The sequence below is a fragment of the Terrapene carolina genome, unplaced genomic scaffold, assembly GCF_002925995.2.
Source record: "Terrapene carolina triunguis isolate 2854851 unplaced genomic scaffold, T_m_triunguis-2.0 Scaffold310, whole genome shotgun sequence".
Lineage (NCBI taxonomy): Eukaryota > Metazoa > Chordata > Testudines > Emydidae > Terrapene > Terrapene triunguis.
The window spans coordinates 2,512,007-2,524,329 of NW_020664661.1; the positions used below are offsets into that span (position 1 = coordinate 2,512,007).

The 12,323-nt window shown below is 48.1% G+C and overlaps 1 protein-coding gene across 2 annotated transcripts in view; it reads left to right on the top strand.

Annotated features, from left to right (window-relative positions):
- The window catches only part of SEC24C (SEC24 homolog C, COPII coat complex component), a 76,909-nt gene that overhangs the window by 42,680 nt on the left and 21,906 nt on the right, over positions 1-12,323 (top strand). For both annotated transcript variants that reach the window (XM_024218740.3, XM_024218741.3), the window contains 2 exons: positions 6,611-6,738; positions 11,373-11,511. In XM_024218740.3, the coding sequence (XP_024074508.2) occupies positions 6,611-6,738; positions 11,373-11,511 (267 nt within the window). The remainder of the gene's footprint in view (positions 1-6,610; positions 6,739-11,372; positions 11,512-12,323) is intronic.

Sequence of the window (12,323 nt, forward strand, 5' to 3'; positions counted from 1 at the left end):
AACACACCGCTAATCAACTGCCAACACAGGCGTGAGACAAGGAGAGCGCATGTGCGGCCTAACCAGGTACTGCTATTGAAATTCTCCGACTAGAGGTGCAGGGCACACAATCACCTAAAGTGGAGCACCCACAAGGAGACACAGCTCGAAGAATCTCAGTTACTGCACAAGGTGAGTAACCCTCTCTTCTAGATAAATGGAGTGTGTGATGCAGAACTCCCACAGTCAGATTGCCTCCTGACATGGGGGGAAGAATGCGCTCCGCCCTGGCAGTTGATGTAGTACATGGCAGTTGTATTGTCCGTGAGAACCGAAACAACCTTGTCTGTAATGTGGGGCAGGAACGCTTGGTGGGCTAGGTGGATTGCCCCCAAGTTCCCTGATATTGATATGAAGAGAGCTCTTCGTGGGACCATAGGCCTTGAGTCCTGAGGCACCCTAGGTGGGCTCTCCAACCCAGCGCTGAGGCGTCGGAGAACAGCGACACCGACGGTTGGGGCCTTGAAAGGTACTCCTTCACAGGTTCCACCAACAAGTCAACGAATCAAGGCTCTGGGGTGGGACGGGTAAGTACCATGTCCAGATGATGTCACAAAGGTGAATATACAGTGGACAGCCAGGCCTGGAAAGTTCTGAGACATAGCCTCACATGTTGCACCACATATGTGCATGATGCCATATGACCAGGAGGCTCAAGCACATCCAGACTGTGGTGATCAGATGTGTCTGAAGGGAACACGATCCTCCAGAAGTAAGGCCCTTCCTGTACGGAGTTGAGAACCACCCCTATGAACTCTATCCTTTGTACAGGTATAAGGGTGGATTTCTGATCATTCATTAGTAGACCTAAGGCCAGGAAAGTCGTTTGGATGAAATGGATGTCTGATTCCACCTGAGCTGTGGACCGGCCTTAGATTAGCCAGTCGTTGAGATACAGGAATACGTGAACTCCCTTTCTCCTGAGGAAAACTGCTACTACTACCATATATTTGGAGAAGACCTGTGGGGTGGCTGACAGGTGTGGCAAAGTACCTTCTTCTCCTCAGCAGGCTCAGTCCTTTTTAGCCTTGGAGACACAGGCTTGGGCAAAGCAAATCCTTGTAGGTAGCACAGGGTCTGGCTATTCCTTCCCTCAGTCAGTCCCTTGTGCTTGTTTATCTTCCCTTCTGGGGACAGAGTGCGGCCTTCCTTGCAGGAAGGGTTCAGAGCCTTGCTGCTCCTAGCTTACTGGTAGCTTCCCTGCTTCTCTCACTCTCTCTCCCCCCTCCCTTCCACGCCGGGGAGGGTTTAAAAAGGTCCCAAGCAGTTGGAGCCAGCTGAACCTAATTAGTTCCCTGGTAACCCCTTGCCCAGCTGAACTTTATTTCCCCATAGTTCTCTCTCCTCAGTGGCTTGGGAGAGGCCTTTTTAACCCCCTGGGACTGATTACTACCCCCCCCCTTTTGTAGCTGTTTGTCCTGGGTTTGCCACACAGGCCAAATGGGAGAACCATGAAATGATGAGTCTGGTTCATGACAAATCTTAGGAACCTTCTGTGTCCTTGGAAAATAGATACGTAGAAGTGTGTGTCCTTTTTAGGTCAAGGGTAGCATACCAATCCCCTGGATTCTGCAAAGGAATGATGGAGACCGTGTGGAACTTCTAGCTGTTGAGATAGTGGTCGAGATGATGCAGGTCTAGGATTGGTCTGAGTGCTCCCCTTGGCTTTCAGAATTAGCACGTAACAGTAATAAAACCTCTTTCCTCTTAGATGGTGCAGAACCTCTTCCAAGCTCCCACCCAAAGGAGGGATTGGACTTCTTGTTCCAACAGTTGCTTGTGAGAAGGGTCCCTGAAGAGGGACAGGGAGGAGAGCAGGGTGGATAAAAATTGGAGGGTATAACCTAATTCTATTGTGCTTAGACCACAACAGTCCGAGATAATGTGGGTCCAGGCGTTGAGGAAGCGGGAGAGTCGGTTAGAAAACAAAGGGGTAACTGGATCAAAAACTGAGGGGACTGAGATGGCTTCCTCAAGCATCTCATCAAAATGAGTGCTTTGAGCTGCCCAAGTGGCAGGGGAAGATTGCAGGCCTGAGGAGGAGGTTGGGAGAAGGGGCCTACGCCTGTACCCTTTGTTCTTCCTTCTCCGCTGATCTTGCAAGGCAGGCTGCGCAAAATAGTGTCCAGTCTGTGGTGGCCTGTAGTGTTTTCTGGATGCTACTGGCAAACACAGACTCAGATTTTAGGGTCGCCTTAGAGTCCTTAAGTCCGTGGAGTTTGGTGTCTATTTGCTATGAAAAGAGCAAGGGCCCTTCAAATGGGAGGTCCTGAAGGGTTTGCTGTACCTCCTGAGGAAACCCTGAAGACTATAACCATGAGCTTCTTTGCATTAGAACAGCTGTGGCCATCGATCTGGATGCAGAATCGGTGGTATCCAAGGCTGCCTGCAGGGAGGCCTTCGCTACTTTCTTCCCTTCTTCCACTAGTGAAGAGAACTCCTGTCTGCCCTCTTGGGGGAGCATGTCCTTAAATTTTTGCATCTCCCACATATTAAAATCATAGCGACCTAGCAATGCTTGCTGGTTTGTTATTCAAAGTTGTAGCTCACCCGTCGAATAGACATTTCAGCCAAACAAGCCCAGCTTTTGGAGTCCTTTGTCTTGGATGTGGGCCCTGCTTGACCTTGACAGGCCCTCACGTTGATGGCCGCCACCACTAGAGACCCTGAAGGAGGGTGTGAAAACAGAAATTCATACCCCTTGGCTGATATGAAGTATTTGCGCTCTGTCCTTTTGGCCATAGGAGTGGAGCGGGGGTCTGCCAAAGCGCTCTAACCGGGTCCATGATCGCCTTGTTAAGGGGTAGAGCCTCTCTTGAGGGACCCGTTGCTGACAAAATGTCCAATAAACAGTGTGTCGTCTCTTTGACCACGTCAGCTTGGAGATACCTAAGTTCGAGGCCACCTGCTTTAAGAAGTCCTGGTGGGCCTTGTGGTCATCTTGAGGTGGGGACACACGATAGCCACCACTGCCTCTTCTGGGGAAGAGAAGGAAGAGGCTAAGGCTGGTTGAGGGGCCTCTGCCCTTCCAAGACCTGTGGGACCTCCTCTTGAGGTTTGGCCCTGGGCTTGGCACCAGAGTCTGGGTCTGGGGTCTCGCGGTGCAGTATCGGAGGTGCCCTACTTTCTGAGGTCACAGAATACGAACGCCTCATAACGGTGCCCTGGCCTGGGGGAACCCCCATGGTTTCCAAAAAGGCCATTGCATGAGTGCCGGTCCCCACAGTCCTGGAGGCCAAGTGTTTGGGGGCACCATAGCACCTGAGGCCGCAGCAGGATAGGAATAGTGTGGGGAGTAGTGTGGGTAGTCCTGACAGTGGGGAGAGTAGGGCCCCAATTTAGACTCCAATGAGGAAGACAGGCTGTGGGGGGAGACGAAGGCAGTGCTGGCGAACGGTGTCACGGAGAAGTCTGAGCCGAGGCTCCCCTAGTGGTGCCGCATGAAAGCTGGAGGATAGCTCTCTGCTGCTCATCGGTACCAGCAGTGCAGTCCTGAATCTCTGGGACCGGGAGAGTGAGCAGGTCTCTAGCAGCCGCAAATGCCTCTAGGGTTGATGGTACCACAAACTGACCAGTACAGTGTCTGCTGGAGGATGGCACTTTCCGCACTAGAATTAGCGGCGTTTGTGGTGGTACTGAAACTGGTGGAGGTGGGTGCTGCGGTGCTGGAGAGGGAGAGCGGCTCGACACAGGTCTCACTCTATCAAGATCCCCTGGCCTGCTTCCTTTCAGCACTGGGGAACAACTCTTCTCCTGGTGCTTACAATGCTGCTTCTGAGGCGCCAGGGAGGAGAATCAGTGCCAGAACTCTCAATTGGTGAGAAGAGCACTCAGCACTAAAGCTGAGGTGCTTGGTGCCAAGTCTGAGTGTGGCTCCAATGCTAGTCTTAGGGATGCGTCCATGAGGAGGACCTTCAGCCTTGCCTCCTGGTCTTTTCTTGATGGGGATCTAATGTCCCTGCAGATCTAGCAACAGTCTTTCTGATCTTCCCCTAAGCACTTGAGACAGCTCAAGTACGGGTCACTTAAGGATCTCGACTTGCCGCAGGAAGCAAAGGACTTGAGGCCTGGTGACTGAGGCATGCCCTGGTACCGGAGCACAGATAAGTCTCTCCAACCAAGTATAGAGGTGTCCAAAACTCACTAAGTAAACTACAATAACTATATGCACTAGAAAAGAGAAGAAAAAAACACTGGGAGAAATTACCTGAGCAATGAGGGAAGTTCCAGCAACCATCATAGGCGGTAAGAAGGAACTGAAGGGGCGTGGGGTCAGTGGGGCCCTTTATACCAGCGCTATGAGCACGTGGCACCAGAGGGCGCTGAAGCCGACCCGATGAGTACTACAAAGGAAAAAAATTCTGGCAATTGTACTTGGGGCATGCAAAAGCCTATGTTGGAATAGACATGTGGGAGCACTCGAAGAAGAACTCAGTTTCATGGGTACAGCTGAGAGGTGCATCCATACTGGAGTAGCAGGGGTGTTACACATCAGAACTGAGGTGCATTGGCAGTTTTATGAACATAAGAATGGCCATACTGGGTCAGACCAAAGGTCCATCAAGCCCAGTATCCTGTCCTCTGACAGTGGCCAATGACAGGTGCCCCAAAGGGAATGAACAGACAGGTTATCATCAAGTGATCCATGCCCTGTCACCCAATCCCAGCTTCTGGCAAATAGAGGCTAGGGACACCATTCCTGCCCATCCTGGCTAATAGCCATTGATGGACCTATCTTCCATGAATCTATATAGCTCCCTTTTGAACCTCGTTATAGTATTGGCCTTCACAACACCCTCTGGGCAAGGAGTTCCAGAGGTTGACAGTGCATTGCGTGAAAAAATACTTCCTTGTGTTTATTTTAAACCTGCTACCTATTAATTTCATTTGGTGGCCCCTTGTTCTTGTATTATGAGAAGGAGTAAATAACACTTCCTTATTTACTTTCTCTATACCACTCATGATTTTATAGACCTCTATCATATCCCCCCTTAGTCGCCTCTTTTCCAAGCTGAAAAATCCCAGTCTTATTAATCTCACCTAAAACAGAAGCCATTCTATACCCCTAATCATTTTTTTTTGCCCTTTTCTGAACCTTTTCCAATTCCAATATATCTTTTTTGAGATGGGGCAACCACATCTGCATGCAGTATTCAAAGTGAGGGTGTACCATGGATTTATATAGAGGCAATATGATATTTTCTGTCTTATTATCTATCCCTTTCTTGATTCCCAACATTCTGTTTGCTTTTTTGACTGCCGCTGCACATTGAGTAGATGATTTCAGAGAACTGTCCGCAATGACTCCAAGATCTTTCTTGAGTGGTAACAGCTAAATTAGACCCCATCATTTTATATGTATAGTTGGGATTATGTTTTCCAATGTGCACTACTTTGCATTTGTCAACATTAAATTTCATCTGCCATTTTGTTGCCCAGTCACCCCGTTTTGTGAGATCCTTTTGTAGCTCTTCGCAGTCTGCTTGGGACTTAACTATCTTCAGTAGTTTTCTATCATCTGCAAATTTTGCCACCTCACTGTTTACCCCTTTTTCCAGATCGTTTATGAATATGTTAAATAGGACTGGGCCCAGTACAGATCCCTGGGGGACACCACTATTTACTTCTCTCCATTCTGAAAACTGACCATTTATTCCTACCCTTTGTTGCCTATCTTTTAATCAGTTACCAATCCATGAGAGAATCTTCCCTCTTATCTCATGACTGCTTATTTTGCTTAAGACCCTTTGGTGAGGGACCTTGTTAAAGGCTTTCTGAAAATCTAAATACACTATATCCACTGGATCTGTGGGAACACAGAGCTCTAGGAATAGAAATGCATTATGGTTAAGGCTACGTTTATGTCACGGAGATCATGGAAGTCACGGAATCTGTGACCTCTGGAGACCTCCATGACATTCTCTGCTTCAGCCTCAGGGGCTGCAGGACTCTGGAGCTGACAGACAGTGGGGCCCAGTGGGTTCCAGCGACAGCAGCAACAAGCAATAGGGCCCCCTGCATAGTTTCAGCGACAGGTGACCGACTCCTGAGGAGGCCCTCCTCAGGGTTCCAGCGACGGGAGACAACCTCGCACGAGGAGAGGGGGATGCCTCGGGCGAGCAGCTGGGATGTCCCATTTTCTCTTTGGGAAATATGGTCACCCTGCAGCTCCCAGCTGCCGTGGGCAAAGGGGGAACCCCACAGCTTCCAGCCACCATGGTGGTGAGGAAACCTTAATTATGGTGTTTATCTCATGAATGAGAGGCATTGCTTGATCTGGGGGTTGGGTGAGAAGGGGAAAGATTTCCTTATATCTGCCTGCGTTATGTCTGATTACAGGGACAGCTATCACTCCCACATTTTCAAAAATGTATAAATACACTTATTCTGCAGTCATGTCACTTTTTCTATACTGCCAGACACAGGCTGTTTGCATTAAAAATGGAATCTCTACAACCCTTAGAGCCGGAAAGTCTGCATTATGACTTGACATGTTGCCCATGATACTTATGTTAATATAGAAATATAACCTTTATTAAAGCTCTGTATTTATCTCTGTTCTCCCCTCCAGGTAACGCGAGCCCTCGCTACATAAGATGCACATCTTACAATATTCCTTGCACCTCAGATATGGCCAAACAATCCCAGGTTCCCCTAGCTGCTGTCATAAAACCACTGGCTACGCTACCCACAGATGAGGTGAGAGCAACATCTTGGACCTGCAGTTAAGAGACTCTGAACTCCTGGCAGCTCGTTTATTCAGTATATGTCTGTCTATGGGAGCTAGATAATTTAAATTTTTGTGGAAGGAGAGTTTAGAGGATGAAGATTAAGCAAGCACCAGTTCTCAACAAATGTACACTGTCAAATAATTGTTAGGCGTGAGTGGGCTATGCTATGTTCTATGAAAGAACTGAAGAACAGGGGGGAGGGATAGCTCAGTGGTTTGAGCTTTGGCCTGCTAAACCCAGGGTTGTGAGTTCAGTCCTTGAGGGGGCCACTTAGGGATCTGGGGAAAAATCAGTACTTGGTCCTGCTAGTGAAGGCAGGGGGCTGGACTCGATGACCTTTCAAGGTCCCTTCCAGTTCTAGGAGATAGGATATCTCCATTAATTTAATTTAATTTAATTTAAATTTGACCACTACAATATTATTTACTCCTGGGGGAATTCTGCATCGCTGCGCATGTGCAGAATTTATGTCCCCCGCAGATTTCTTTGCTTCCCTGCAGAAAAATGACTTTCTGACTGGGAAGGAAAGGGAAGCCACAAGACCGTTCATACAACCCTCCCCAGCAGTATGTTTCGGGTGCCCAAGGCAGCTGGCAGAGAGGTAAATCACTGTGGTGCAGGGGGTGGGATTGGGGAAGACCTGGCTGGTGCCTCCTACCCTGCGCTGGGCTCAGCTGCTAGTCCTGGCTGGGTTGGGGAGGGCAGGACTTCCTCTTCCCCTGCACAGCATCCGGGGCTGTCAGACCCACCCCCAAATTTCTCCCCTGGCTTCAGGAAGCTCTGCAAACTGCCCCCCTTCCTTCTCTTCCCTCTCCCCCACTCTCCCCAATGTGTTTCCTGCACCCATCGCTCCTCAGCTGCAGGGGGAAGGGATCACTGAACAGGGAGCTGCTCCCCCATCCTCCCAACCCCCATGCATCCAGACTCCCGCATACCCAAACCCTCCCGCTGAGCCTCCACATTTATTTGACAAATAAAATTTGCAGAAATTTTAATTTTTTGGCGCAGAATGCCCTCAAGTAAATAAGTACTTTAGATTCCCCACTTTATCAGCAGAGTTCAGCTAGTTTCTTCTTAACCCTCCCCACACCTCTCGCCAAACAAGTCAATTGCTGTGTGGCTAAACTGTTCATTGGCAGCACCGCTCACTCGCCCGGCTCCCGCTCCCCTTCACACCCTCTCCCCGGCCCACCTGGCTCGTTCTGCCATTGCTACTTAAAATGGTTCCAAGTCACTGAAGAGAGATCTTTTGTAGCAGATGAAGCTGTGGAATCAAATAAGATTGTGTATCAAATAGTACTGAGTTAGTTGTTTGTGACATGCATGTGTGTGTATGTGGCGGTGTGTTGAGCACAGCACTGAGTGCCAGGAATGCCTGAGGTCTGTCCATGTCTCTGCCCTGCTTTAGTCTGTTACTCCTCTGCTGCTTTCACTTTGCATCTGTAAAACATGACTAATCCTTGCCTACCTTACAAGGCTGTTGAGAGGCTTAAAGATTGTGGAGCAATTTAAAGGTAAGTGCTATGAATACACATTGTAGTTACAGGCCTGCATTACTTGTCTTTAACCATTAGAGGAGTGAAGTTCTGGAACAGCCTTCCAAGGGGAGTAGTGGGGGCAAAAGACATATCTGGCTTCAAGACTAAGCTTGATACGTTTATGGAGGGGATGGTATGATGGGATAGCCTAATTTTGGCAATTAATTGATCTTCGATTATTAGCAGGTAAATATGCCCAATGGTCTGTGATGGGATGTTAGATGGGGTGGGATCTGAATTCTTTCCTGGGTGCTGGCTGGTGAGTCTTGCCCACATGCTCAGGGTTTAGCTGATCGCCATATTTGGGGTCGGGAAGGAATTTTCCTCCAGGGCAGATTGGCAGAGGCCCTGGAGGTTTTTCGCCTTCCTCTGCAGCGTGGGGCATGGGTCACTTGCTGGAGGATTCTCTGCACCTTGAGGTCTTTAAACCATGATTTGAGGACTTCAGTAACTCAGGCATAGGTTAGGGGTTTGTTACAGGAGTGGGTGGGTGGGATTCTGTGGCCTGCGTTGTGCAAGAGGTCAGACTAGATGATCCTAGTGGTCCCTTCTGACCTTAAAGTCTATGAGTCTATTGCTGTTCCTAACAGTGAATTCACCATTTCCTTGCAGGCTGGATGTCTAAATTGAGTGGTACAGTCTGCTCAGCCATCAAGTGCCTTGCTTGTTCAACTCGCATTAGAATCCATTGAGTAGTCTGTAGGTCTTGGAAATCTGTTTTCTGACTCTTGATAATCTGAATTGCCTTGAAGTTAATTTCTGTAGTGTGGCGTCTGAGTGAGTAAAAGGAACTACAAAGGGATAATTAGATGTGGCCTCATTTCAGAGACGGGAGGGTGGGATTTGAAGCGGTGATTCTGTGGAAGTGAAGTATTAAGTACATCCCAATACTCATTCTCCAAACCTTGATGTATGCGTGCTTTGAATAAATGTGTTGATTTGTGATGTCCAGTAAAATGTGGCCAAAGGCAAAAAGCTGCTTTAGTGACTTCACTCAACCCCCAGCACTGGAAACTTTTAGACTGTGGATAAGGGCTGGCTCCCTTGTGAAGGGGCCTTGCTAACAAATGAGTGCTCAGCTGAGTATCCCACACCCGTTGAGAGAAATAAGACCCTGTAAATGGAGCTAAAGTTATATGTACAGGGTGTGAAGGAGGAGAACAAGGATTGTTAAAAACAAGGCATTCAGACAAATCTAGAATGTATAAAATCCAGCACCTGCTCACCAGATGGTACCTGTGTTTGACAGCATTTGAGGCTTCAGGAAGTAACTGTTGGACCTACCAGGATTATGGGGTTTTTCTGTCATTAGATATTCCACCTCCCTGAACAGGAGTTCAGCATTCTTCTGTCAACCTATCCATGTCTACAGTGGGGATTAGGTCAGCATAGCCCTGGCACTCAGGGGCATAGGTACTGACTTCTATTGTTCCCCAGGGGTGCTCCACCCCTGCTGTGCCCCAAGGCCCTGCCCTCACTCCACCCCCTTCCCCAGGGCCGCTTGCTCGCTGCTTTCTGCCCTCCCTCAAACCCCTCACAGTGCTGCCAAACAGCTGTGGCTGGTGAGTGCTGAGCACCCACTATTTTTCCATGGGTGCTCCAGCCCTGGAACTCCCACAAAGTTGGTGCCTATGCTCAGGAGTATGCATTTTTCACACTGCTGAGCAATGTAGCTACATCCATCTAAATTTAAAGTATAGACAAAGCCATTGACTTTTAACCACTAGACCACCTGCCTTTTGGGATACATTGCTATGGAAATACTGTTTTCATTGGCCACTAAGTACTACAAAAGACAAGGTTAGGTTTTCCACTTTCCACCAAAGTAAGCTCATGCACCCGTCTGCGGCGAGGCACGCTCCAGGATTTGATGTAGATATGAGCGAATGGCCCAAATGTAGTTGCTTTCCAGCCCCGTCAAGAAATTCTCTACTGGCTTGAAGAGAAATCAGGAACAAAAGATTTGTGGGCATAGTCACAGTGAGCATGCAACAGCAGGCAGCAGTAGGGGAGGGCTTAACTAGTGCTATTCAACATGATCGGACCTAGGTTTCAAATCAGATGGACATCATCCCCGATGTATACTGATTTAGCTGTTTACTTGAAATTATCTCTGTGCGGACTCTCAGAACGGTGGTGGCAGTGGTATTTTAATTTTATATTAAAGGTGGGACAAAGCTGAGTGTATAATAGTCTCATGAAAAATGAGTACGCTTGGCCCAGTAGTCCAAAGCAGAATGCAGAGAAATATGTTAGACAATCACAGCAGCAACAATAGTTTAGTTTAATTTAATTGAGATAATGAGACTGCAGACTGAAAATCGAGGCATCCATGTTTTCTTGTTCTTGAGCAGCTAAATTCAAATTCGGTTGCTTGATGCACGATCAGAATTTTCCCCCAGTCTCTCACAAAGAATTCAGAGGTTAAATGTGCTACATAAAGTGAAGTGGCTGATATTTACACCTTTGGGAGTGGAATTAATTCTAGCAGTTGTAAGCCTTTCTGTATCTGGCAGTGGGTTTCCCTAGAGTTACTTTCTGTGAGAGAATGGGAATATGGCATTTGAGAAAGTCTCAAATAATTGATCTTACTGGGCTGGTGTAGAAAGAGGCTTGTCGTGTTACTGCTATGGGCCTTGGGGTAAAGTGCAGAGGGCAGGCTGTTAGATATCAGCACATGAGCTTGGGTGGAGAAAAAAGTTATCTTTAAATAGCACTTATCCAAAGTCCAAACACTTACAAGCCAGCTAATTTGAGTATACAAAAAGAATTCCCACAACTGCACAAAAGCATCTAAGGAAATGCTTCCTGCACTTAATCTTTCTCCACTTCTTCTGGTATTCACTGCACTCTTCTGACTGTTAACAACTGCAGCCCACTGAAGAGCTCCTGCACTAGGAGCTTGAGACAATAAGGCATTTATGAAATGTATTCCAAACGCTTGGACTCCACCGCTGTTAAAATGCTAAGGCCTGCATAGTCTACCAGGAGGAAGTTTCAAGTTCTTTGATGCCTATATACACTTCCCCTCCCACTACTATGTGACCTGTCTTTTGCTCCTCAGGCCCCTCCCTATTTGGTAGACCATGGAGAACCTGGTCCTATACGGTGCAATCGGTGCAAGGCCTACATGTGTCCTTTTATGCAGTTCATTGAGGGTGGAAGGAGATTCCAGTGTTGCTTCTGCAGCTGCGTCACTGAGGGTAAGCCTTTTTTCTAGAATCTGAAAGATGTTTCAAGGAGGTGCAAAGAAATGATTTCATTAGAGATGTCTTCATGGCATAGAAAACCCTAGAGCAGAGTAGAGCACAGTTTGTTGGCTTCTGCGCTGCAATTCTGTATTCTTCAAAATATTTCACAAAAAGTACATTGAGGCACACAGTTAAGTGCTCAAGTCTGAAATGCTAAAGTTGATTGCACAAGTAAATTGAACCGTACCCCCTGTGTGTTTGCCTGTCTAGCTAAATCAGGGGTCGGCAACGTTAGCACGCGGCTCGCCAGGGTAAGCACTCTGGCGGGCCGGGCCAGTTTTATTTACCTGCTGACGCGGCAGGTTCGGCCGATCGCGAGAAGCGGTGCGGGTAAGCGATGTGCTGGCCGCAGCTTTTCGCCGCCCCCATTGGCCCGGGACGGCGAACCGCGGCCAGTGGGGGCCGCGATCGGCCGAACCTGCCGCGTCAGCAGGTAAATAAAACTGGCCCGGCCCGCCAGGGTGCTTACCCTGGCGAGCCGCGTGCCAACGTTGCCGACCCCTGAGCTAAATGATCACATACTATTTCTCAAACTAGAATATACATTTCTCATCATTGAACACACACGTAGTATCTTACGTTTGTTAATTTGTTTACTTACTCTGTTTCCGTTGTCCAGAATGCTTTTGACTTTTGACAGTCAAAGTGTGGAACTCTTTGCCAGAGGATGTTGTGAAGGCCAAGACTATAACAGGTTTCAAAAAAGAACTGGATAAGTTCATGGAGGATAGGTCCATCAATGGCTATTAGCCAGGATTGACAGA